The sequence below is a fragment of the Triturus cristatus genome, chromosome 5_2, assembly GCF_964204655.1.
Source record: "Triturus cristatus chromosome 5_2, aTriCri1.1, whole genome shotgun sequence".
NCBI lineage: Eukaryota > Metazoa > Chordata > Amphibia > Caudata > Salamandridae > Triturus > Triturus cristatus.
In genome coordinates this window covers 795,188,640-795,212,967 of record NC_140588.1, presented here as the reverse complement: position 1 = coordinate 795,212,967, position 24,328 = coordinate 795,188,640, and the positions used below count along the sequence as shown (strand labels likewise).

General features: G+C 43.1%; 1 protein-coding gene across 1 annotated transcript in view; it reads right to left on the bottom strand.

Annotated features, from left to right (window-relative positions):
• The window catches only part of SLC9A6 (solute carrier family 9 member A6), a 259,674-nt gene that overhangs the window by 51,003 nt on the left and 184,343 nt on the right, over positions 1-24,328 (bottom strand). Inside the window, exons 10-12 of the mRNA XM_085607924.1 lie at positions 21,372-21,485; positions 13,212-13,323; positions 3,879-4,032 (exon numbers count right to left, since the gene is read on the bottom strand). Coding sequence (XP_085464050.1) covers positions 3,879-4,032; positions 13,212-13,323; positions 21,372-21,485 — 380 coding nt within the window. The remainder of the gene's footprint in view (positions 1-3,878; positions 4,033-13,211; positions 13,324-21,371; positions 21,486-24,328) is intronic.

Here is a 24,328-nt window from a genome sequence, read left to right as displayed (position 1 = left end):
TTTACTTTAGAAGAAACTGTTCAGGCATTATTAGCTGTAAAAATAGGTAAGGCCCCTGGCCCTGATCAAATTCCTGGCGACTTATTGAAACACGATGTTAAAGTGTGGGGGCCGTACATTAACTTTTTAAGTAACTCAATTGTGGCCGGTACACCAATTCCAGAATCATGGAAAGGGGCAGAAATCATAACAATTTTTCAAAAAGGTGATCGCCATGATCCTAGCAACTACCGCCCCATTAGTTTAATTGATATTTTACAAAAAATCTTTGCCAGACATATTTTAAACAGGATTTTAAATTGGATTGAGGAGACAAAACTATTGTCTAAATACCAAGCCGGCTTTAGATCAAAAATAAGTACAGTAGACCAGGTGTTTAGATTTATGTGTATTTGCTGGAAATACATAAAGATCAGACAGGGCAGTCTTTACGTTGCATTTATAGATTTAAGGGCTGCCTTTGATCTTGTTCCCCGGACGTTGCTGTGGTCCACACTAAAGAAGCTAGACATCCCTGGCGAGCTACTTAACGAACTCATTAAACTTCATACAGGGAACTATGCAAAAATTAGATGGGGAAAAGCTGGAGAATTATCTAAAGCGATCCCTGTAGATAGAGGGGTGCGTCAAGGATGCGTATTAGCACCCACATTGTTCTCATTGTATGTTAATGATATCCCAACATACCTGAGGAACTGTGCCCACGACTCTCCGAAGTTAGTTGGTGAATCAATTACCTCCTTACTATTTGCTGATGACACTATCCTTATTTCCCAGACCCCGAGAGGCTTGCAAAATTTGGTTAATTCTTTCCATAATTATTGCGTGGAAAAGGGATTAGAAATTAACGCAACGAAAACAAAATACATGGCTATAAATCCAACCAAAACGTTTAGGAAAAACTTGTTCTTAGAGAACCGCACACTGGAACAGGTAGAAAGCTTTAACTACTTGGGTTTGATGTTAGATAATAAATTGACTTGGCAAGGCCAGCAGAATAAAAGCTTACTGTCCCTTAAACAAAACTCACTCCCTATCCTAAAGGTGCACAGAGCAAGTAGTTCCAAAGCCATTACACCAGCACTGGAGGTTTTTAAAGCCAAGGCTCAATCAGCAGCCCTTTATGGTGCCGAGATATGGGGATACTGTAATTCTACCAAATTTGCGTTGATAGAAAATAAATTTGTGCGTAGTCTACTTAAAATACCGACTCGAACTCCAGTTGTCCCCCTGTTTTTAGACATCAATCTCAAAAGAACAGAGCACTTAGCTTCATTAAGACCATTATTGTATTGGATCAGGATATGGTCAACCCCATAGCTGATAGACTACAAGGATGGTTTGATCGAATTAATTAAGCTGGACGTGTATTTGAAAACCCCATGGTTGAAATATATTTGCACGACGTTTAAGAGATTAGGGCTCTTTAATTTTTGGGAGGAGCCCCATAATTTGACCCAGTTTTCCAAAAAACTCCTTAAGGATACCTTTTGGTCCCATGTTAATGGTGAACTAACTCTGGGCTCTCGCATTGGTACTTTGTCTCAGAATTTCTTAAACGTAAAAGATTTACCTAAGTTTGAGGAATTTATGGATGAGATTGCTCCTCCCTTAGCAAAATCTCTTTACCTACAATTTAGGTATGGGGTTTTACTGATAAACTCCTACACATGTAGGTGGGCTGGGGAAAATGGAACGGATGCGTGTATTATGTGTTCCCTTGGGGCTAGGGAAGATATTCCCCACATTTTTTTTTTCTGTCCGGCTTATAAGAAACCAAGGACCTCCTGGATCAAACCCCTTTGTAGAAATATGGGGGTTGAGTCATACAAAGTAGTGGAGCGCATATTAAAATCTAACTCCTCCCAAGTAATGGTATATGGCATAAGTAGATTTCTATTCAATGTGTACATTATTAGGAAACGTTGCGGTTATAAACTGTAATGGCTGAAGGAGGAATTATGGATTACCCTTGATATCAGTTTCACCCTATTAAGTCTACCTCAGTTTTAGTATTACTCATTTTAAGAATTCTGGCTTTTAGCTAATTTAATGTGCTTATTTATATTTTATCTGGTATTTCTTAATCATGGACAAATATTCACCTTTATCAATTGTATGTAATTTGTTTGTCATGGTCTATATGTATTGTTGTTCATGTGTTGTTGACTTTTATGGCTATTGTTAGCCGAAATAAAGTATTGACTGAGGTGGCATCTACCTGTACTCCTAAGCTGTGGACGGCCATGGCTGGGGCTAGCAGAAGGCCCATGACCTCGGGCAATGCTAAGGGATTCCAATGTAAGTGGTTTCACTGGTTATTAGGGGTGCAGTTTCCACTGGGTTTATTTTTAGAAAGCTGACCAATATCCACCATCGAGTTAATGAGAGGCAGTTATATAAAGAAAGGGTATGGTTCCCTGTTTGCAGACTTATTGACTGCGACCAACCAAATATCAGCTGGCTGATGCCAGCAAACACGTAAAGGGATGTGTGTACAGTCTAAATATCGAAGGTGGCAAGATGAATACTGAGAATCCCCACAGGTGGTATCATTTGGTAGTGAGTTAAAAGGCGGATAAAGTAACAGGGCACTCTCTGACATGATAATTGTAATTAACTTAGGACGGATTCCGTCACCCCAGCTCGACCAGTTTAGAGGTGAAAATTACAGGGAGTTCAGTACTGACAACATCCCCATCTAGGATTCTCCTAAAATCACCCAGCACAGAAAGTAGCACCAGTTTGGTGGTCCTTCCCGATAGAAATCTGGCTAAGCTCAGTTAATCAGCCCATGCTCTTGCACATGCTTCTGTACTTGGCTGAACACCAGGGTTGGATTGGAGTTCAGCCAGCACTGGAAAGAAAGGATCATCTTCAGATAGTGAAAGCTTCTTTGGAAGAGGCTCGACTATGGCCGTTTTTCATGGTCGTGGAAAAATTCCTGAGGCCAGTGAGAAATTCAGTAGAGCTAAAAGCTTTCTTATTACGTGAGGGTCATCTGCTTCATGTAGGTGGCTGGGAGAACAATGTTAACTGTGTCTGAAGGTATCCAATAGCTGACTGTCAGAGACAAGTGTGATGTGCACTAGTAACGTGGTGGGTGCTTCAACAGAAAGCAAGAATTCCAGGGAAAAAAAAGAGCTAGAATGTGTTTAGGTCTATACTTTAACAAAGTTTTAAAATTACGTTGCCTCAAAATATTGTCAGATATTCACACGACCTACATCATGTGGCCACCTTGGATTAAGATGTGCCCAAACAGATGAGTTTTTAGGTGTTGCCAGCTTTTAACTGTCTGTTGTCAAAAGACATTTTTGTAGACCACATCAACATTTACAGTGGTATCCATATTCAAATGGTAAATTAAAAATAAATAAAATGGCATCTGCGTGCTGCCGGTAGGATGTATGTGTGGTGACACATGTATAGGTCATCACACTTAGTTGCCATAGCATAATGTTTTTTTTCCTGATGCTGCCACCATCGTAAAAAAGCATTTCTTCTGCAGATGTTGCACAGCATCAGCATAAAACACTGGCAAAACAAATAAGTCAAAAAGATACAGCATATTGGCTTGGCCAATAGTTGTTTTATTGAGCGTTTCCTCACCATAAATGTTCAAATTAAAAATTTGTCTAAAACAAATGCAACTATTTAATTATTTGGAGCAAAATCTGGACAACAGCTTTCTGGGAGAGCTTCACCACAAATCAAATATCAGCAACTAGTTGTAAGAGAACTAAATTACAATTAATGACAGATAGTATTGTTCTTCACTAGATGACCCACCATGCACGTAGGATCCATGAATGGGGTCCAAACCTGTTTCAATTTCTTTGTAACATGAAAATGAACACGCAGTGTACACATCCCACCTGATATGCAGACACGACAACATTGCTGTAGTACCACCACCGAAAATCCAAACGGTAAAAAACACAATTAAGAGTGTTGTGCTGAACATCATCCGTCGTGCGTAGGTGGCTGTGTCTCGAATGGACAAGGCAAACGCCATGGCTCCTCGTAGACCTAGGAGAAAGAGACAGGTGAGAGGAAACATACGTAAAACACTTTCATAGTGTCCATGCTCTTCGGGATGAGGCTTCTACTAAGCTTACATCGTCCCTCGTAAAATTACCTGGCAACGTCGAGTATGGAGTTGTTGTTTCACAAAAACAATACCAGGATCAGACAGCAATGTTAAAGTATAAATATCCCTTCCTCTTTCCTTTCAAAATGATGTATAGGAGGAAAGGTCACAGCACATATACCTGCAGACAGGGCACTTTTAATTCAACATAAAGTAAATACAGAATTACTGTGTTAAGAGCTTGCTGTGTTTTCATAAACTCCTCTGGAATACACCATGTGGAGGCAATACAATTTCCCCATCAAATATGTTTCAAACTTCAATATTGGCCTGCATGCATGTGTACTCTGTTATTGCACTTAACTAATCGATCACCTCTCAAATGCTGTGATCGGTGCAAGCTATGCCAGTTGTTGTAGCTAGTCTGCTGAAACTCAATAAATACACTAATAAAAAAAAAAGATTTTAGTACATGTAAACATACTCAAACCAAACCGTTTTCGAAGTTGGACACATTTGAAGATTATCTTCCGATTGGGTGCATTCATACAGAGAGTGACTTCATACATAGCATTTCATGCGTCTATTTATACAAATATGAATTAGTCAGACTTATGGTGAATCCGTTACTCTTAGTCACCTATTGAGGGCTGGACTGGAAACAGCATCTGTAGCTACACATACACAACTTTACACATGGGCACTTCATAAGCAGCGGCTGGCACTGATCAGAGGTGGAGGTGGGAGGGAGGTGAAGAAAAAAAATTAACTTACCTCTCCACAGCCGCATCTCTCCTCCGCTTCGCCTCCTGACGAATCCCAGAATGGAAGCAGGAAGCACACAGGCCCCCCTAAGCCAATCACAACGCTGCAGTCACCAGCAAGACAGCAGCTTCGTGATTGGTGCGAGTGCCATGATTCGGCACTCAGACGGAGACTGGGAGCCTGAACATGTTCCCACCCAGGCTGTACAATACAGTCCGGTGGAGAACATGCTAAGTGCGCATGATGGTTTGGCCGGCCCAAGATGGGTGTGGGTGTGGGCGGATGCCGCATCATGCGACACCGGGGATTGAGGCCTAACCCAGGGGGAGCGGTGCCGGAGGTGTTGCAGAAGCTGTGCCCTCCCCCGCGACGATTCTGGGGGCTGCTGGGTCACCGAGTGCTCCCCCCTGGCCCATCCCCGCATATCTGACTTCAGCAGTGAGGCTCGCTGAGCGGCTTCGACTGACGGCGTGACTGGTTCTGCCCCACCAGCAACCATGACTGCCTCTGTTGAAGCGAGGAAGTGTTACCCCTGGGACAGCATCGGGGAGAGGTTGGCGACCCTCTGGTGCTGCTGGGGGAGGCTACCCCACACTAATATCGGTACGAGCGGCCCACTGAGAGAGGAGGATACTGTGGCCTGTATTCCGGCCAAGCTGTGGTTTACACGACCTGCTGCATAGGGTCCCCCCGACCACTACAGGCTAGGTTGCTTAACTTTCGTAATCGGGACACCATCCTACAATGTGCAAGAGCGGCGCCGCCCCTCAAATATGAAAACGCAACAATCTCCTTTTTCCCGGACTATACTCAAGCTGTTCAGAAACAAAGAAGATCCTTCCAAAAAGAGACTCGGGGACAAGGGCCTTAAGTACGTCATGCTCTTCCTGAGAGGCAGATGACAAAACGTGGTTCTTCGACAATGCTGAGGACGCAGCAGACCGGCTAGAGGGCTGGAGAGATGCAAAGGAACACAATGCCCACTGAATAAAGCTACGTTGGGGGACTGTTGTCTCTGGATCCATTGACCGTCACCCCTCCCCCCCCGCCCCCCACCCCCGTGACATAGGCCCCTCGTCCCTCTGGCTCTTGGACTTTGAGTCCTTTGGCCTATCCGATGTATGGCAGACGTTTCATCCTGGTGACATCCAATATAACTTTCTCCGGGGCGCATCGCAGCTTCTCTCGCATGGACTATCTCATAACTCCCGCATCCCAAGCAGCACATATCCGTGAGATTCGACACTTAGCACGGGGAATCTCCGATTACTCCCCAATATGGACTCGACTGGTTCTGTGTGATACGCGGGTGGGTGTAAGAGCGCCCATCAACCCCTGGTTTCTCCACAACCTCTTGGTTTATAAAGGTCTCCTACTTGCAAATGACCACTATTTTCAGGAGAACCAGGGCTCGGTCGACTCTCCCAAACCCTATGAGAGGCATTTAAGTCGGTGATAAGGGGACACGCTCTCTCACTGGAGTTAAAAAAAGTAAACAAAAAGACATTGAAGCCTTAGCGGGAGATATTCAACGCCTTGAGGATAGACCTGTCGAGAAAATGAGCCCAGAAACAATCCACCTCCTGCAGCTCAAGAGAAACAAATATAAAAGCATTGCTACTGACTGGGCTAGGAGTTGGGGGAGCAAGCGAGATGGTAGGGTATATGAGTGGGGTGATAAGGCTGGGAAGCTCGTGGCCTGGTTAGACAGGAAGGAGCGGGCCAATAGGCTTGTTCCAGAGCTGTCTCACGAGGGTGGAGTACACACCGACCCCCTCAAGATAGTCCGCAAATTCGCTACGTATTATGACATGATTTACCAGTCGAGTTCATAGTTCCTCGAAGAGGACTCCATGGGCCTTCTTCGTGATATCCATCTGCCCACCTTCTCGGAAGAAGACAAAAAGTTCCTAGATAGCAACATAACTAATGACGAAATAGCCCAGGCAATCAGGAGCCTACGTACGAGAAAAACGCTCGGCCCCAACGTCTTGCCCATTGAGCTTTACAAACTGCATCCTGATGGCCTTGCCCCGTTTCTCCCATCCATGTTTGAGGAGAGTAGGAGTGTAGGTGTTCTCCCTCCGGACCAGAGACTGGCATCCCTTGTCGTAATTCCCAAGGAAGGGAAGCTCGGAAACAAATGCACCTCTTACAGGCCCATCTCCCTCCTGAATGCGGAACCCAAAATCCTTGCCAAGCTCTTGGCCACTCGGCTGTCTCGGGTGATATCAACACTGGTTCACTTGGATCAATCGGGCTTTATGCCACACCGCAACACGGCCCTAAATTTGCGCAGGGTTCATGTAGTGCTGGGGAGGGTTGATGCTATTAATGAGCCGGATGTGATAGTGTCATTAGACGCCTCCATGGCTTTTGATACCATAGAGTGGTCGTACCTGCTAGCTGTTCTTGCCAAAATGGGGTTTGGGCCTGTCTTTATAGCATGGGTTAGACTCCTATACACGGAACCTATGGCCCAGGTAATAGTCAACAACAAGCGATCAGACCCATTCAGCTGCATCGAGGGACCAGACAGGGGTGCCCATTGTCCCCCCTACTGTTGGCCCTCGCCCTAGAGCCACTCGCGGCCTGGATCCATGCAGGCCCGATGATTCGCGGGTTAGAATGTTTGAAAGAGTGGGAGGAACGCATCTCGCTATATGCTGATGATGTAATCCTCTATCTAGCCTCCCCTAAAAAGTCTTTAATCTGTGGGCTGGATATTTTCACAATATTTGGCAAATATACAGGCTACTCAATTCACTGGAAAAAAGTCACATATATGTACTGGGAGGTGAGTCTCCTCCATTGCCCAGAACCTGCCCGATGCAGACGGTGAGGGGCGGTTTCCGTTACCTTGGAATCTTTATCACCGCCGATCCTAAACTCCGAAATGAGAGGAACCTGGGCCCGCCCCTGCAGCGACTAAAAAGGGATGTTGCTGGTTGGAAGACCCTACCGCTCTAGCTGTTGGGTAGAACAGCACTATTTAAAATGATGTCCCTGCCCCGGCTGCTATATGCCTTGCAAAATAATCCAGACCTGGTACCAGCACGATACTTCAGAGTAATTGAGGGGCTGCAGAGAGAGTTGCTGTGGGAGGGGAGGCCCAGAATAGCACTTAAATTGTTCCTAAACTGGTTCGACGGAGGCATCAACCTTCCTGACATTCGGAAATATTATTGGGCATCCCACCTGGCTGCCATCAACCACTGCACTTATCGTCAGCCAGATGACCTGGCTTTTACCATGGACAGGTGGCTACTCCCCGGAGGAAACTACAATAGAGCCTTGTATTCCAACCCCCGGAGACACTCACTTTCTGGCCCCACCAAACACTCTGTTCTGATTTGGCACTCCGTCAACAAAAGCTTAGGTTGGGATTGAAAGCTCACACTGGCGACTCCCTTGAGAGACTCCGAGCAGCAAGGTAATCTTTGGTCCACAAAAGGCTTTGATAAATGGGACCTGATTGGTATATCTCGTCTGGGTGATCTTTGGGTGAAGGGCGATATGGTTCCCTTTACCACACTCAAGCAGCAATTCGAGCTTTCTAGTACAGATTATTCCTGCTATCTGCAGATTCACCATGCCATCACCGTGACCCTGCAGAAAGGCACAATACCCCCCCCCCCCCTTGAATCCTCACCATTAGAGGACCGTTTATTAGATGGTTACCTTCCCCAAAAAGCGATCTCTCTTACATATAAAAAAAACGATTAACAACACTTCTGACGCGCTTGAGCGCTTACGTGAGTGCTGGGGGAGAGACGGACTGGAATTTGATGACGAAGAGTGGAGGGAGGCAGTGGCCTCACCTTGGGAGGTGGCAGTCTTGGCACGTCTGCGGTTGGTCTAGCTCAAGATATTACACAGAACATACATCACTGGGCCCCAACTAGTCCACATGGGGAGGAGGGAGATTGCAGACGCAATTGCGGGCACTTCGGTACCTTCCTCCATATAATATGGGAATGGGATCAGATACAAAAGTATTGGCAGGAAATACATGAAGTGATGGAAGAAGTGCTAAATAAAACTATCCGTCCGGAGGCTAAAAGATGTCTCTTAAACATGTGGGGACCCACTGACTTAACCAGTATGGAGAGACTCGGGGCAATGTTGGCCAAACGAGATATAGCTCAGCTGTGGGGGGCGTCTGCTCCTACAACTCTGGCTTCCTGAAAGAGGAGTCTGGACTGGTGCATGTTTAGGGAGAAGACTGTATACGTAGCACGAGGATGCCCCAGAAAGTGGTCCGCAGTGTGGTCTAGTTGGAACAACTACCGGGGTGGAATTTGTGTAGCCCCTGTACACTCCGCAGAGGAGGAACCACTGTCCCCTTGATGCAACTCAAACGATAACTGATTACCACTGTAACACTATACGTTGTCTGACTGTAATCACCATTGTGTCATTTTTCATAACAAATGTGCTAATGCCGGCTGTTCTTTTATGTTCAATAAAAAGATATTTTAAAAAAAAACTGGAATGGGAAACTGCTAATGACTAAGGGTATTGGTGTACCGTAAAGGTAACTTTATCCTACTCTTACATTAGGGGTCTTTCCTAATCTCATCATGTGGGTGACTCCACAGCAAATGAGAAAGACTAGCAGTATTAGGCACCTAACACAACTAGGCGGCCAAACTTTGCTTCAATCCAGGAAAACGTTTCAAGCACATATTAACAGTGTAAGGCATAAGGAATGTCCCATTTAGCTCCCAGGCTTGTGTATCTGAGAGGTACATGCAAAGCCCCAAAGCATGTGTTAACATTAGCTATTTGGAGCTCAATTTTCAATGGGTGTAATTTTAGAAAGTTGACCAATATCCACTAACGACTTAGCGAGAGACAGTGTAGTAAAGATAGGGTATGGTCCCCTGTTTGCAGACTCATTGACTGAGACCACCCAAAAATCAGCTGAATGTGGGCAGCATACTCATAGAATCTGGCCCCAGCTGAGGATAACTGAGGGGGGAGGAGGTTAAACAGGGGGGGGAGGAGATAAAGAAACAGACTACTCTACTTTAGCAAAGAAAAGATTGTATTCATGGATATCTAGTGACATAACAGTCAGGCTCTGGTGGTACTTGCCCTGGCACTAGATGAAAGTTGAGTTTCATATAATGTTGCAATAGGTGACATAAGACGTTACACATTTGGCCTTGGTGGCTGCAGCACCTGCTTGGCCAGCATCATTCCCTCAAAAGTCACACAAACTGGCCTGATTAACACATATTCCTTGTTTGAGCCAGATAAAAGTAAAAGGCATGCTTGATCACCAGACTGTGCAGTCTCCTTTGCCAGGGATGCATGCTGATGTTAAGAACAATCCAGGAGAACAATCTCTTAGTTTAGAACAAATTCTATTGGTACTTTTGGTTTGAAGGAAGGCTGAAGACAGAGAGCTACCTTGTTCCTATGAACACTCAAAGGCTCTGAGGTACGAAGGGCTTGTAGCTCACTTAGCCACCTGGCTGCTAATATAGCAACCAAAAAAGAAGTCCTTCGCAAAATATACTTTACGCCACAGGAAGCCACTGGCTCAAAAGGTCTATATATCAGCCTGACCAGGAGGCACTTGGATGCCTTACAAAAGGAAAGGTAACAAGTGCATTAGGCAGGTCAGAGATGTCTCAACATCTTGGTTTTCCTTGGGCAATGTCTCCATAAGCCTCTACAGTCACTATGAGGTAGGTCTTGTACATTTCCACCTGCAAGCCTGCCTCAGCCAGCTGATGTATAAAACAGCATCCAATGTATCACCAAGGCATATATTCACTCATTCTATGCAGGTCCATTAGAGAGTGTTTCCGAAGCCTTGGCCGTGACCATATGGCAGCCCCTACTTCAGTGCCAGTTGTGCGGTCACTAGTACTTATGTCTCCAAGTCAGGGTCTGGTTAACTGAATGAATCATCTTCTTACAAGATGGTCTGGTAGATGGTTAGTGAATCATTGAGGGCATCTTCTAATAATTCACTCAGCTAAGTCTGAGGTTGGGAACAGCCTGTGAATCAAGACTGATGCTTTGGGCTGGTCCCAAGAGCAGTGCCTAATCTGCTACACCGTAGGCTGGAGCTGCACCAGACTTAAGGCTGGTGTGCAGGGGGGTTCCCCATAGCCTCAACCTCCTCTTTGGAAAGAGTATGTGCTAAGTATCAAGGACCACATAACTGCTGACCCAGCTGCTCCTAGTTCAAAGGGGCACACAAATCCAGTCTTTTGGCAATGGAATCTACAACTCCTCAAGAGCGGAACCAGCAAGAGGAGACAGAGTCCTGAGGGACCCGACCATGAGACCCAGCTCCTGAGAGCACTGCAGCTGTACCTGGGAAACTGGTGCTAACTCTTGTTTCTGCAGAAAGTGGGCTCACAAATATGCTGACTGGGTTCCTTACTCCTTGGTGCAGTTTGCCTCCAGTGTCGGGAGACCCTCCCGAGCGGACTGGGGTTGTCGGGGAAGGGGGGGAGATCAGAGAAGCTGGTGTGGTGGAGGCCAGTGCCTATCAGTGATTCCACTTCCTTTTATACATCTTCTATTCATACATCTTCTATTTCTTTGGGAGGAGAGCCAATTGTGTACAAAAACCCTGCCGGGGAGACCTCTGCCCAGCACCTTCTCTTGCACAAGAATATCCACTCACTCATTGATTGGCACTTATATTTTTAGCTGCCACCTACACATTGTGGGTGCTGGGCAGAACCATGGGTCAGTGGAGGAGTCAGAAGATTGCCCTACCTGCACAGTCTGGATGGGAAAAGGGTCTAAGTAATCATCAGTGGACGTGATTAATTCCTTCTTTCACTTTGTTGTTTGCTGCATTCGATGCCCCAAGTCCGATGGATAAGACATGAGTCCCCTGCACACTGAAGCTGTGGCACAATGATGAGGTCCAATAGGCCAAAACTGGCCTGGAGTTACTCATATTGTCAACTGGAGGGGACTGGGGCTGTCAGTTTAGACTGCACTATTCCTATAGGAACAGGACCAGGACTTATTTGCATATGGCTGGTCTCGGTCTACAGAGGACAAAAACAATGGAATGGATCCTACGTACAGCGATTGAGAATAAGTTGAGCATTCATTTCATCACATCGTTTTTTGTTGCAGTCTTGTAGTGTGAGAAACTACCCATAGAAGGAGCTGTGCTCAACTCGTTAGTGCTAATCTCTGGAGTGCTCTGAGGCTAGGTCCCCTGATCCGTATACAGAGAGGAAAGGCTCAACCTTTCTGTGAAATGGCAGATTAGGATGTTACACCCATGGTCGGTTTGCAACAACACGACAAGTGCTGGAGAAGGGTGACGGTCTAGTGGCTCAGTGCTTTAAATTTCCCTAGGGATACTCACACCACTTGTATAGTTTGGCTGGGGGAGGAGTCTATTGAGAGACTGTATTACGGTTTCATCAGCAGAACACGTACTCCGTACCCCACACAGTGACTCTGACCATGTGCTATCCTCCTGACTCTTTTTACTGATAAGCCTCAATGTCTCTTAAGGGATTGTTGCAGCCTTGCTCTGCATGCAAGTCAGGCATTTGCAGAGGAACCCTCTACCGGTGACAGCACACAGAGCAGGCACTGGATTACCATAAATAAAAGAGCCACATGAAATCGTGCCCATGGTTTAAACCTAGTATTACAGGGCAATTTAACCATTCCGAAGGAAGAAGATTATGAAGGGTACAAATGGCAGAAATAGATCCAAACAGATCAAAGTATACATAACAAGAGAAGCAAGTTTCAAACTACACCGTTTGTTGAAATAAATGTAACGGACAACGATGTGCAAAGGCGCAGTGATGGAGGAAGCAGCCTATGACAGACATACATGAGTATTACTTGCACACAATGCTCTGTACTAACATCTTTAAAAGCAGCTTCCCATCATGCCACTTTGCGACGGTGATACTCACTGGTTTACAACGGGAAAGATCTAAGACTTTAGAATATCTGCATGCACCAAATGAGGTCTGAACAAACACCGACTAAATTAACCACACATGATTTTGCAGCAACAGTTAGTAGTTTCAATATATTTATTAATCTACATCTTTCCTCAGCTTAAAAGCATATTAACTTTTATTAATACATATGAATTTAAAGCACTGTAGATGTGATTATGGCCATGTGGCAGTAAAGTGTGATGGTTTACAAACAACTTCTAAGCGCTGTGGGCATGCAAACACACCTTCATGCTGTGACCGAAGGGAGACATTTAGTATATAATGTAACTACGACTGTGCCCTGAAATACAAACATGAATAAATGTAAAGTCAGGGGAAAATATAGTTATTAACTTAGTGATGGCCATGACTACATCGCTGTAGAAGATGCCACATACCTGCAAACATCATCATGTGCTGTAAACTGGATCTGATCTTGTTTCTTCTACCCAAATTGACCAGAAAGGACAGTGGGTAGATATTTGCCGCTCTTCCCAAGAACACAGCAAGCTACATTCACAGCTTTATTAAGGAAATTGACTGCAGTTTCTTTCTTGCATAAATACCAGAAGAATACATTGGTACAATACCAAGCAACCCGTTTTCTCCTTGGACACACAAGTATGCTGAGACCAATCTGCAATGTTTTACTTCCCCCTTTGATAAAAACAACAAATGCTAGACTGAAATTTCAATATAGTTTCAATGGGATGCGCTACGGGCAGTTAATCATGAGAGATAAGTGTATTTATTTATTAAGACTACGAAAAAGATCATCACATTTAACACTTCCATAAAGTAGTAAATATAGATTTTTTGCAATGGCTCACTGTAGTCCAAGAAGTAGGTCACTGACCATGCCAATGCCTCCCTCATACAACATTTATTGTGAGGGAGGTGGGCCTTGCTGAACAGTGCTGCAGAACGCTCCTGGGTCCCTCGGTGAGGAGAAGGCTATTAAAGGGGTAGTGGCAGATCCCAGCAATAATTTGCCTCCAGGTTTAAGGGCATATAAATCATTACACAGACTTCATAACATCGTAAAAGTACTTATGTGGCATGGAAAAGATTGTTCTCATTTTTGTGAAGATCAGGCTTCATCATTATTTGTTTTTAGAAGAGGAGAGTAATATTTGTGAGAGAAATGTCCCATGACGTTCCGTAAAAGAGATGGAATTTGGTTCAGCCCGGATTCTTAGGTGGACTCTCAAGGACCTTCTTCGGAATGTCAGCCATTTGAAGGTTCGTAGGGTAGCACAGCATGCCACTGCTGAACATAGGGTCCTATTGTGAGCAAGTCTTTTACTCCAGCAGGACTTGTGGACAGTGCAGAGGACTTTGAACTGGGATCCAGTGAAATATATGTAAAGTGTTTTTGTTTTCATGGGCCTGTAAATGTAAACATAATGTGGGCTTCTCCAGATAATCTGAAGCCTGAGCTTCTTATGGAGTCTGATGCAAACAATACTGCATTAGTCCAGGCGAGCCATCACAACAGTTCTTATAAGCGCCACCCAATACTCACTACAAAATAATGAAAGGATTCATCGCAGGAAGGACAGAACCAACTTGATGCCTTTTATAACTGCACTGATTTTGGAAGATGACAGGGAAAGACATTTCGGAGTCCCAGGTTTTTTGTATAGTGCAGAACCACACTAGAGGGGCAACCCAAGTGTTGAGCAGGATACTGGTCCACCTAGCACCATGATCTCATTTTTTTGCCCCACTAACGTTTAAAATCTCTTTCATTAAGTGAATGTTTACACAGGTGGTGACATTATTCTGATTTGTTTGGCTGTTTTCCAGCTGGAAAAGAATTGGGGAGTAGTCACCATACCTCTTAATGTAAAATCTTATGCTTTTTTGTGCAAGTGGCTACATGCATAGCATGAAGAGTAGACAGGACTCGGAGGACCCCTGTGATAAGCAAGTAACCGCACGTGACTAGGATCTCATTAACCTAATCCTAACTAGTTGGCTTCATTTTGAGAGGACGAATACATCCCAGAGCAGATCCAGTATCTCCAGCCAATTGTAATAGACTACTTAGCAGCAAGTCATAGCCCTTAGAACTAACCCTGGGCAATGAACGCTAGCAGAAGTTGTGGGGATTTGGTTACTACGCATTTCACTGAAAACACGGAATTCATGCCAGAATTCCCACTCCGCTACCTAATGGAGTTACCTACTATACCCACAACCCTCTGGTAAATCAACTTTACCTTTACATGCTAAAAAGCATATAACCAATTCACAAAGGTGAACTTTGAATAATATCAGGCAGAGAGAGGTGATGATTTTGGGGTCAGCCCTTACCAAGGGGAGGGCAAGCAGATGCCTTGAACACAAAGAGCATATCATGCTGAACGATTCGGTGGTGGTCTCATCCTCCTAGGACCACCCCAAGCAAGGTTATGCGCAAAAATATAATGCCAACCAAAGCCCAGCAAAGCATTATGGGGCGAGATTCTAGAGTTTAGTGAATATTATAGTATTAGCTCTCAGCTGAGCCCGAGAGCCTGCCCCTTGAGGAATGTTTTGATATTGGATACTATAATATTCACTGCACCCTAGAATATTGTCCCATAATGCTTTGCAGGGTTTTTGGTTGGGATTGTATTTTTTGCCCATAACTGTGCTTCGGGTGGTTCTAAGTGGATGGGACCACCACCAATCGTTCAGCATGATGAGCTCTTTGTGTTCAGGGCATCGACTTGTTTCTCTCCCTAGGTTAGGGAGGACATCAAAATCATCACCTCTCTCACTGCTTGCTGTATTTTCATTTTCACTTTTGTGAGAAGATTATATGCATTTTAGCATGTAATAATAGAGTTACTTGTCTTTTACCAAGGGTAAGTGAGGTTTCTGTTTTAATAATTGTGGTGAGACGGAAATTCACGCAGTTTGTGATCAATTCTACAGAATTCCGTGTAGTGGTACTCTGCCAACTACGCCCAAGAACCACAGGCCCCTGAGAGAAAAGATTAAGAGAACCAAGGTGAGCACTGTTTCCTCTGTATTGATATCAAAGGCAGTTACAGTGCCCATGACTCATCAAAACCCAGAATGGTGTTCATGCAGGATTGGGGTTTACTTCCAGGTGCTCTTAGATCTAACTAGTACCGGCCATTTTTCTTATTATGCTTAGTTGGGCAGGTTAGAGATTGGGATATAGCTGGGCATGATCTTTGGGTCAGGTGAGGATTTCTTCAGTAGGGACATAACATGCTCCTAAATCCTGGAGAGTGTAAAAATTAAGCATTAATCACAGAAGCTAGGCAAGTGTAAGTTGCATGGAACTCCCTCAGGTATACAGCAGTGCAAGGATCCTCTTGCTGGATAGGCGCTTTTTATTTCCCAAGCCATGATTTTCAACTCCTCCTCAGTTACTGGGTGAAAAGCAACAAGAGTACACGGGGTGGAAGCGTGCCAATGAAAGGATAAGGCCAGGGCTTGGTGGTGTTCGAGATATATTACCAGATGATCACTACAGTCCTACATCCGCATCAAAGCGTGCATTAAGAGCATTATCACACAAAGTCACAATTGAATATGTCAGTGATTAAACATAAAAATAAAAAAAACTTTGCAGCATTAAGGAGCATTATGTGGTTTGTTTGAAGGCATTCATAGTGACCAACTCCTCATCCATGCTAAAGATCTCCCTTGCTAAATATTTTCATGTCGCTGGGAAACCTAGACGCAATGTCGAACCTTTCATTTAATCTTTCATAACATTCTTGGAGTAGGTGTCTCAATTCATTTTATTTCTTCAGTTGAAATTGAATCCAAGCAACATGGAGTAACGCGAGTAACCCTAAATAAAGAAACAAACTGTAATTTGGGAACAACCAAGACAGAGTCTGAAGCACAATGATGAAACCTTACAGTTTCCCAATGACACCTACAGAACTGAGGAACATTTTTGGAGGCAGGAACATTAGGGTCTCTCTCCTAAGTAGGAAGAGTCGGCATCTATGCAAATGTTTGACTTCCGAGATAAGACTTTTTTTTTTTTTTAAAGCAGTAAGAATATGATGTCAGTGAATGTTGGTATGAAAAGCCAATCTCATTTTGGTCATAGGAAGTCAGCTTCTGATAAAGCACATTCCAGATTCACAAAACCATCTCGACAGCCAGCCCTGACAGATGTCAGTTCACTGATTCTACAGGTCTGGGTTCTACTGTTGAGAGCACTTAAAGACACCGTAAGCCACACAATTTATGTTTTACAATTGTTCATTTTCACTCAATCAAACACTGCTATGGAGTAGTATATTCTACGCAAAAGGTCTAATTGGATAAACCTAAAACCTGCCCTACTAACCACCTCCTTGAGATACGGCAGAGGCTATTGATAGTCTTCATCACCAAGATCCTCAAAATCCATTTCCCCCTTGGCTTTCTATTTTGCCAAAGAACGTACAGCATTACTTGCCAGCATTTTATACTTCATTGGAACTGCTTTAGATATTAGGTGTGCAGCTTGTAGGCGATTCTCCAAATATGCTCAATCTGAAAGACTGTTCCCCAGTGTAGTAAAATTAGAGATACTTGAAAAAATGTGTCCTAGACATTGTCATTGCAGAAAAAAACAAAATTGCATCCTTCCCCTATCTATTTCTCAGTCTCGAAATGCCAAGGAAATCCAACTCCTTAAACCCTGAAAGGTTTCTCATTTCTTTCCTAGATTTTCCAACCCACAGTACGGTTTCTCCTGTAAGATTCCTCTTCCAACCAATGACTGCTCTGGGTACCCTCCATGCCTTTATAACCACAGCCATTGGAAAGGACAAAAGGCATTCCATCTTCCCATATAAATATAATGCAGTAATCCCATAGCACCCATCCTATATATATCCATTCACAATGAAGGTTTATTCTATACCTTAAAGGCTCATTCATTAACCACTATCAGCTGTGCTGTCGGGTAGTAAATAGGCAGATCAGAGAGAGATCCCTACCTCAAACAGCTGGTTACATGAAGTATGCACCGAGTTCCATCAGGAACCTTTCATGCATAGCAAATTATGAGGAATTGGCCACATTACTTTAAAAAAAAAAAAAACGATCAGCGACCTGGAATGGCACCTAGGGATCTCCACCACGGCAAAAAGTACTGATCTTCACAGCAGAGATCACGCTACCTAGTCTCTTTATAAAAGGAGTTGAAAAGTACCTATAAATTATAATGTAAAATCTTGTTTCATCTCTAGTGAAATATGTACCAAAATATGGGAATCGGTCAGTTCTGATCTGAAATGGTGGACAGTCATTTACTGGATATAAAACAGATTTCACTCAACTATTCTTGAAACCAGAAAATTTACCAAATATATGAAAGATCTCAAACAGCCATCTGAAATTATTATCCAGAACTCAATCCGTTTTGAGCAAAGAGAGAACAACTTTCCAAAGTAGAATTTGCGAATGACTTCACCCCTATCCAATTTGAAGTAAAAGATGGACACCCTGTTACAGGTCAACAAGGCCTCAGAGAACAGGTGTGCAAAGTTGGACAAAGCCCTGAGATGCAATAAGTTAAAAGTGACAAGCCTTACCAGACGAATGAAGGAGACGATCTGGCAAACTTCATCTCAAGATGGATCCAAGATTTGCTAGAACTGAAGGTGAAGGATAATCCAATAAATACAGACAAATACTACAGGAACAAGTCTTTAAAGTCTGAAAATCCCCAAACATCTTACATGGGTTTGATGGTAACCTTAAGATCAAAAACCATTAGGGCAGAAAAAAGCAACACAGAATACAAGCAGCATATGAGCTTGTCTTTTCTAGATTTGGTGTCCGAACTAGAAAAAACGCAAAATATTCCTGAAAATAGTTACAAATACCCTCCAATTGAAAAAATCCATCTAAAATAGCTATTTACAGTGTATATACTGGGTAACTTTTTTTATTTATATACACAAGAGCACTGATCCTTAGACAGGAGCTGGGAGGAATAATGTATGGGTGGTTGGGTCTCATTTTGGATTTATGAATGGGTGTGCAAGGATGGACGAAAGCTTAGCTGTACAAGAACAAATGAAGAATTCGGAGAGTGAGGCACAGCGGTCTCAAGCCAGAGCTCAAACCAGTGTTTGAAATCAAGACCAAATAGTCTCATCTACAAAAGGGCAGCATTCATAAAACTGTCAAAACCAATTCTGCTTGAGTATCAAATGCACACTAATAAGCTGTCTAACTGTAAATGAGTCTTAACATCACCCACAATACTTTTTCAGGTCCACACTTCTTTAAAAGTGAAGCCTTGCTAATATTTAATATGTAATTCAACTCTCCTTCTGTTAAATCCCTAAACTATATAATTTAAATTAGACTTCTAAACCAGCTGCAGGTTTTCTAGCCAATAAAAAAATATAACATGTCCTAGTCAGCAAGCCATATTCAATTGTGATTTTGTGTGATAATGCTCTAAAGGCAAGCTTTGATGTGGATGCAGGGCTGTAGTAAACATTCATTGTGATGGACTGAGGTGTGTGGGGCATGGTGATGAAATTTGATCTGCAAAGTCAACTAGTGGCGAAGAAGTAATGAGAATTGCTTCCTAATGACAGCCTTATTAACAATGGCGGTCAGGAATACGAGAGATGAGTGGGTGGGCTAAGGTTGCTGTAAAGAAAGGCGGTTAAGAAAAGACTATGGTCCAGATTATAGAAGGGATGAAAGCTACCTCATCACTAAGCTATTCTGTGGGGACTGGAGAAGAGTTTTACCATAAAGAAACTCATGCTGGAGAAAGTCACTGATTCGGCTTGAGGTCAAGGTCCTACTACCTATGCAACTATGACCATACCCGGGGACACTTGACGGTACTAATCTTGATTCTATGTTAAGTAGCCAAAAATGACAAGGCAAACACTGCTCGCATTTATACCAGGGTTCATCTGATCTAAATGTGTTCTGTATTTGCAGGTAATCACAGCAAGAAGGTTTCTGACTGTCCCCATACACAGTCTGACGACACGTCAGAGATGAGGTTTAGATATGGTGCCTTTTTGTCAAGCAAAAACATGCTCTTAGAGGGGGTACGGGGATGGCAAAATAGAGGGATGAAAAAGGCCCGCTGATAAAGAGTGTTTGTACTGTAAGTAAGATGAGGATTTTTGTAAATTGTGTTTATTAAAGTGGTACTGAACTCTCATGATAGAGAGAAAACCTATAGAGGCTGTCTTCTGGAAGATGCAATGAGTGTGTAAGAGGCTTGATTTGTGTTAGCGAGGGAAGACTCTGAATGAGGACGAGTGAGTGTCAGATGGTGAGACTGTTGGCCTGCTGCATTTACTGTATTTCAGGAGGGAAAGTAGAAGTGAGGGAGAAAAAACATACCTAATGTCAAATAAAGTTACTGACTTTAGACAATCCAAAATGACTACTGAGTTTGTGCCCATTCTGCCTCAGTGTGTGAATGCAAGGCTTGACGAGCTGGTATCGCCAATGCCTAACACTGCTATGAACAAAAAAAAAAAATAACTGTTTTTTTATTTTTTACATTGATTGTTTAGCACTGTTTCCTGTTCTTTGAAAGTCATCTCAAGTGTCTCCCCATACGCCTCGAAAACACCTTTGTTTCCATGGTATGGCTTTTTTGATGGAAAATACAGATTTTCACTTAATGATGAATTAGCACCTGCCCCAGGGCAGAGTGCCTCTTTCAACTGATGAGTACATTATTTTTTTCCAACAGTTACACCTGCAGTTGCTACCATGGTTGTGTGAAAAGCTTCGACAGTAAAAGATAACACAAAAACTACATTTCTCTACATCTTGCAGTGGACATGCGGCCCAAACGCATAAGCCAGGAAAACAAAAAACAAAAAAAACCACAGAACTAACAATCAGTACCTGTCTCGTCAGTGCGTTAGTCGTTTTGGGGCAGGCACATGAGCGATCTACAAAATGCCACCACGTTGCTTCCAGGCTCCGTGTCTGGCCAGTACTCTAGACAGACTTATGTTTGGTGGATGAAACATAGGAACATTCAACTGCAACAATCGAAAAACCAAACTAAGTCTGAGCAGTTTAACTGTGCTGCGGAGCCTTTCTAAGCTTCTTAAAATTAACACCGCCCCTTCAGCCTTGAAAGAGAAAGCTCCAGTCAGCCAGACCTAATAAACTAATAACTGGCTGACATGGCCTCCCATTATTTTTTCATTATCAGGCATTGCAGGACTCCTCATTCAGAGGTGTTTTGATCCCTTCATGTACGCCACATTTCACTACTGCTGCAACAAAAAATAAAACAGATTGGCTTTCTGCCCAAATAATGCTGTTGGAATAGCCACCTGGTTTTATTGCCATGTACTGCAAACTCCTTCAGAACACCTTTAAGGAGAGAGTGCTGTTTATGGCTACACCGTCAAACAGCAAGGCACCCTTTGCACAACTGCGGCAGAGACGTTCACTTACAGTACGAATAGACTCAAAGAAAGCCTTGGATGTGCACTCTTTTTTAGTGATACACTAATATGTTGAAGTCTAGCACTAAGAGTGTGTCTGCACGGTATGTCCTGGAAACATTTAAAGGATACGAAAGCTCCAACGATGAAAGTCGGGTTAAAAACGTGATTCTGGAAAGTGAACAGCGCCAGCCCCATGTAGGAAAAGATGAAGTTTTCTGCCAAGAAATTCAACAGTTCAAATAACTAAAAGGGAAAAAAAAGAAAGAGCAGTCAGCACACCTTGTATTACAGTAGCTCAAAGAGGCATTGAACAGAGACCATGTTGAAGAAGAAAGACAGAATTTGAAGGCAGGACCATTTGCTGTACCCTGCGCACACCCACTCCTAGCCCCAGTATGTTCATGGTCTCCAGATCGACATGGCTTGTAATGCTGTAGTCTCCAGTTTAACGCTACGGTCTTTTCCCAAATCAAGTCAAATTAAGGCGTAAAAAAGTGCTATGCTAACAGCAACTAAATGCAACAGTTGATACATCTATTAATGTGTGTACGGGATATTGTACACAATGTATAGAAAAACAAGAGAATTGGACGTATTCCACTAGCCTATATCTTAAAAAGATCATGATCTCAGTGGTGTATCTAAACACATTGAAAAAGGACGAAAGGAGAATTATGAACATAGATATCGATGAACAGCTGGGAAAGAAGGGTAATTAACGAGGGGCTCTTTTGTCTTTCAGAACATTAATGACGGCAAAGAGATTACTACTGCAAATCATGTATACTATTAAAATTATTCTGGCCTTAAAAGTCACTTTATCTTTGAGTTTGTTCATGGAGAGGTATATATATATATATATATATATATATACACACACACACATATATAATCCGACAAATGGCTCAACTTTTGCTCGTTTCCCCGGCGCTTTGCAGGGGTGCGAAACACCTCGGCAGAGCACAGCCAATTACAATTCACAAACTCGGCAAAGAAGAAATGGGCTGCACTCACGGAAGGTTTTTCAAAAGTTCTTATTTCATTTCAACTTAATGGACCGATAGCATTACCGACGTGTTTCGGTCTCCCTGAGACCTTGTACACAATATATATATATATATATATATACATACACATATTCATGTTTCCACATTCTCTTTTGGACTATCAATCTTTGTAATCATGTACCTCATATACCTAGACCAAGGTATTAGGTCAAATATTATACGTTTAATAATGCTTATGAAAAGGGCAGAAAATGGTGCACAAATGCTACAGTGTCTTCATCTGGCATTCAAACAAATCAAACTGTAAGAAATAGACTGAATCACAGGGTGAGCTGTGTGGAGCTTAGGTGAACAGTAGGTATTTTTAGGTATGCATTTTGTGTATGCGAGTCACATGCGTTAAACATACAAAACTGTGCAATTTAAACACCTTGAAGTGCAGTGCACGCTGATATTAATTGCCCTCATCGCTGAGTAGTATCAAAATATTTTGAATAGGTTACTTTTTTTTCTCTGTAATCAGATCATCACTTCCAAAAATGATTTCCAGCTGATGCTCAAAAGGCAACCACAAACAGTAAATGTACTGAATTCAAATGACAAATAGTAGAGGAAAGGCTGAAGGCAATGTTGCTATATTAGAACTAAGACCAAGCACTGGCAAAGCCAAAAGGCTTGCTGATGCTTTTGCCAGGACAGAAAAAAAGATGGCAGTGCAGGCGCTTTGTATGGAGAGTCTAGCCCCAAGCGCATGCTGGCGCAATACCAGGGAACGAGTCGAGGGTAGTTGCAGGTTGATGCCGTCAACCCACTATTTTCAGAGGGTAGACGCCATCTACTCTGCTGTAAAGCTGGCTACTTTCAGCGGAGTGCCAAGCTCCTTTCCTACTTTTCCAGGAATTTACAGAAGTATGCTCAACTCATCCTGGTGTAATTTTCTGACACTGGGACACTTTCAGCAGCGCCTGCAAATTGTTTGCTTTTGTTCCGATCAGCAAGGTGCAGACGGGAAAGGAGCTTATCATATTCCAGCTTCGCCCACAACAAAAGCCGGAGTTAAGGGGCCATCACTATTGGAGTATCCTGGCTGGGAGTTAGCCGGAGCCTCACTCACACCTAGATGCAATGGAGGGGAAACAAATTCTCACATCTTATCACTTCACGGGTACTTAAGAGAGAAATGCTTTCAACTCTGTTCAGTCCCTGTATATAAGAGATGCATACACTAAGAATGTCAGATGTGCTGGAGACCCCATTATTTACACAAATAACAATTTAAATACCACTATCTTATTTAATTTCTTTTATAGCGACTTAGCACGACAGATCCCAATGCAGGGTGTCATAGCACTTTACATCACACGTACAGATTATGCATTGACAATAAATCATATGTGTGTACATCAATATAAAGGATGTGTTACACAAGACAGTGAGGGCTACAAGCTGTAGGAGCCACATGTCTTTCATACCTCACTGTGATATATTAGAAGGATTACAGTTTATGAACTTCAAGTAACAAAAGGATCTCTTCTTAAAAGCAGTAACCCACTTACCCATTTACATAAAATAAAAATCTGCCATCTGGGTGTTGCATAATATGCTTTGCAGAAGACATTTTAATACTATGTGCTACTTTGATTCAAAACTAGGAATAGGCAAAGCACAGATCTCTCCAGCAAATACATTATACCCCAGAGTTATCTTACCATTATTATTCCCTGAGATTTGGCTGGTACACAAAAATCTCTGGAGCAGGTGCCTTAGCCTCATAAGATATTTTAAAATACAGACATTACAACCAATTAAGCAGAGCAGAATTACTTCCACGTTTCTCCTTGTTGGCAATTTCTTTGTGGCAGGGTTTTTTTAAATGTATACGTTGAGGCCCAGATTTTGTGTTGGGGTTGCGTCAATATTTTGGCACAACCCCAATGCAAAATATAATTTGTTAACTATTGCAATGCACTCAAATGTACTCATGATAGACCTGCTAAACATATGTGAAATCTTAAGATCTGATGTCACTTCCTGTGAGGTCACGTGCGGTGATGTCATGCCCATTCTGCCTAACTTGGT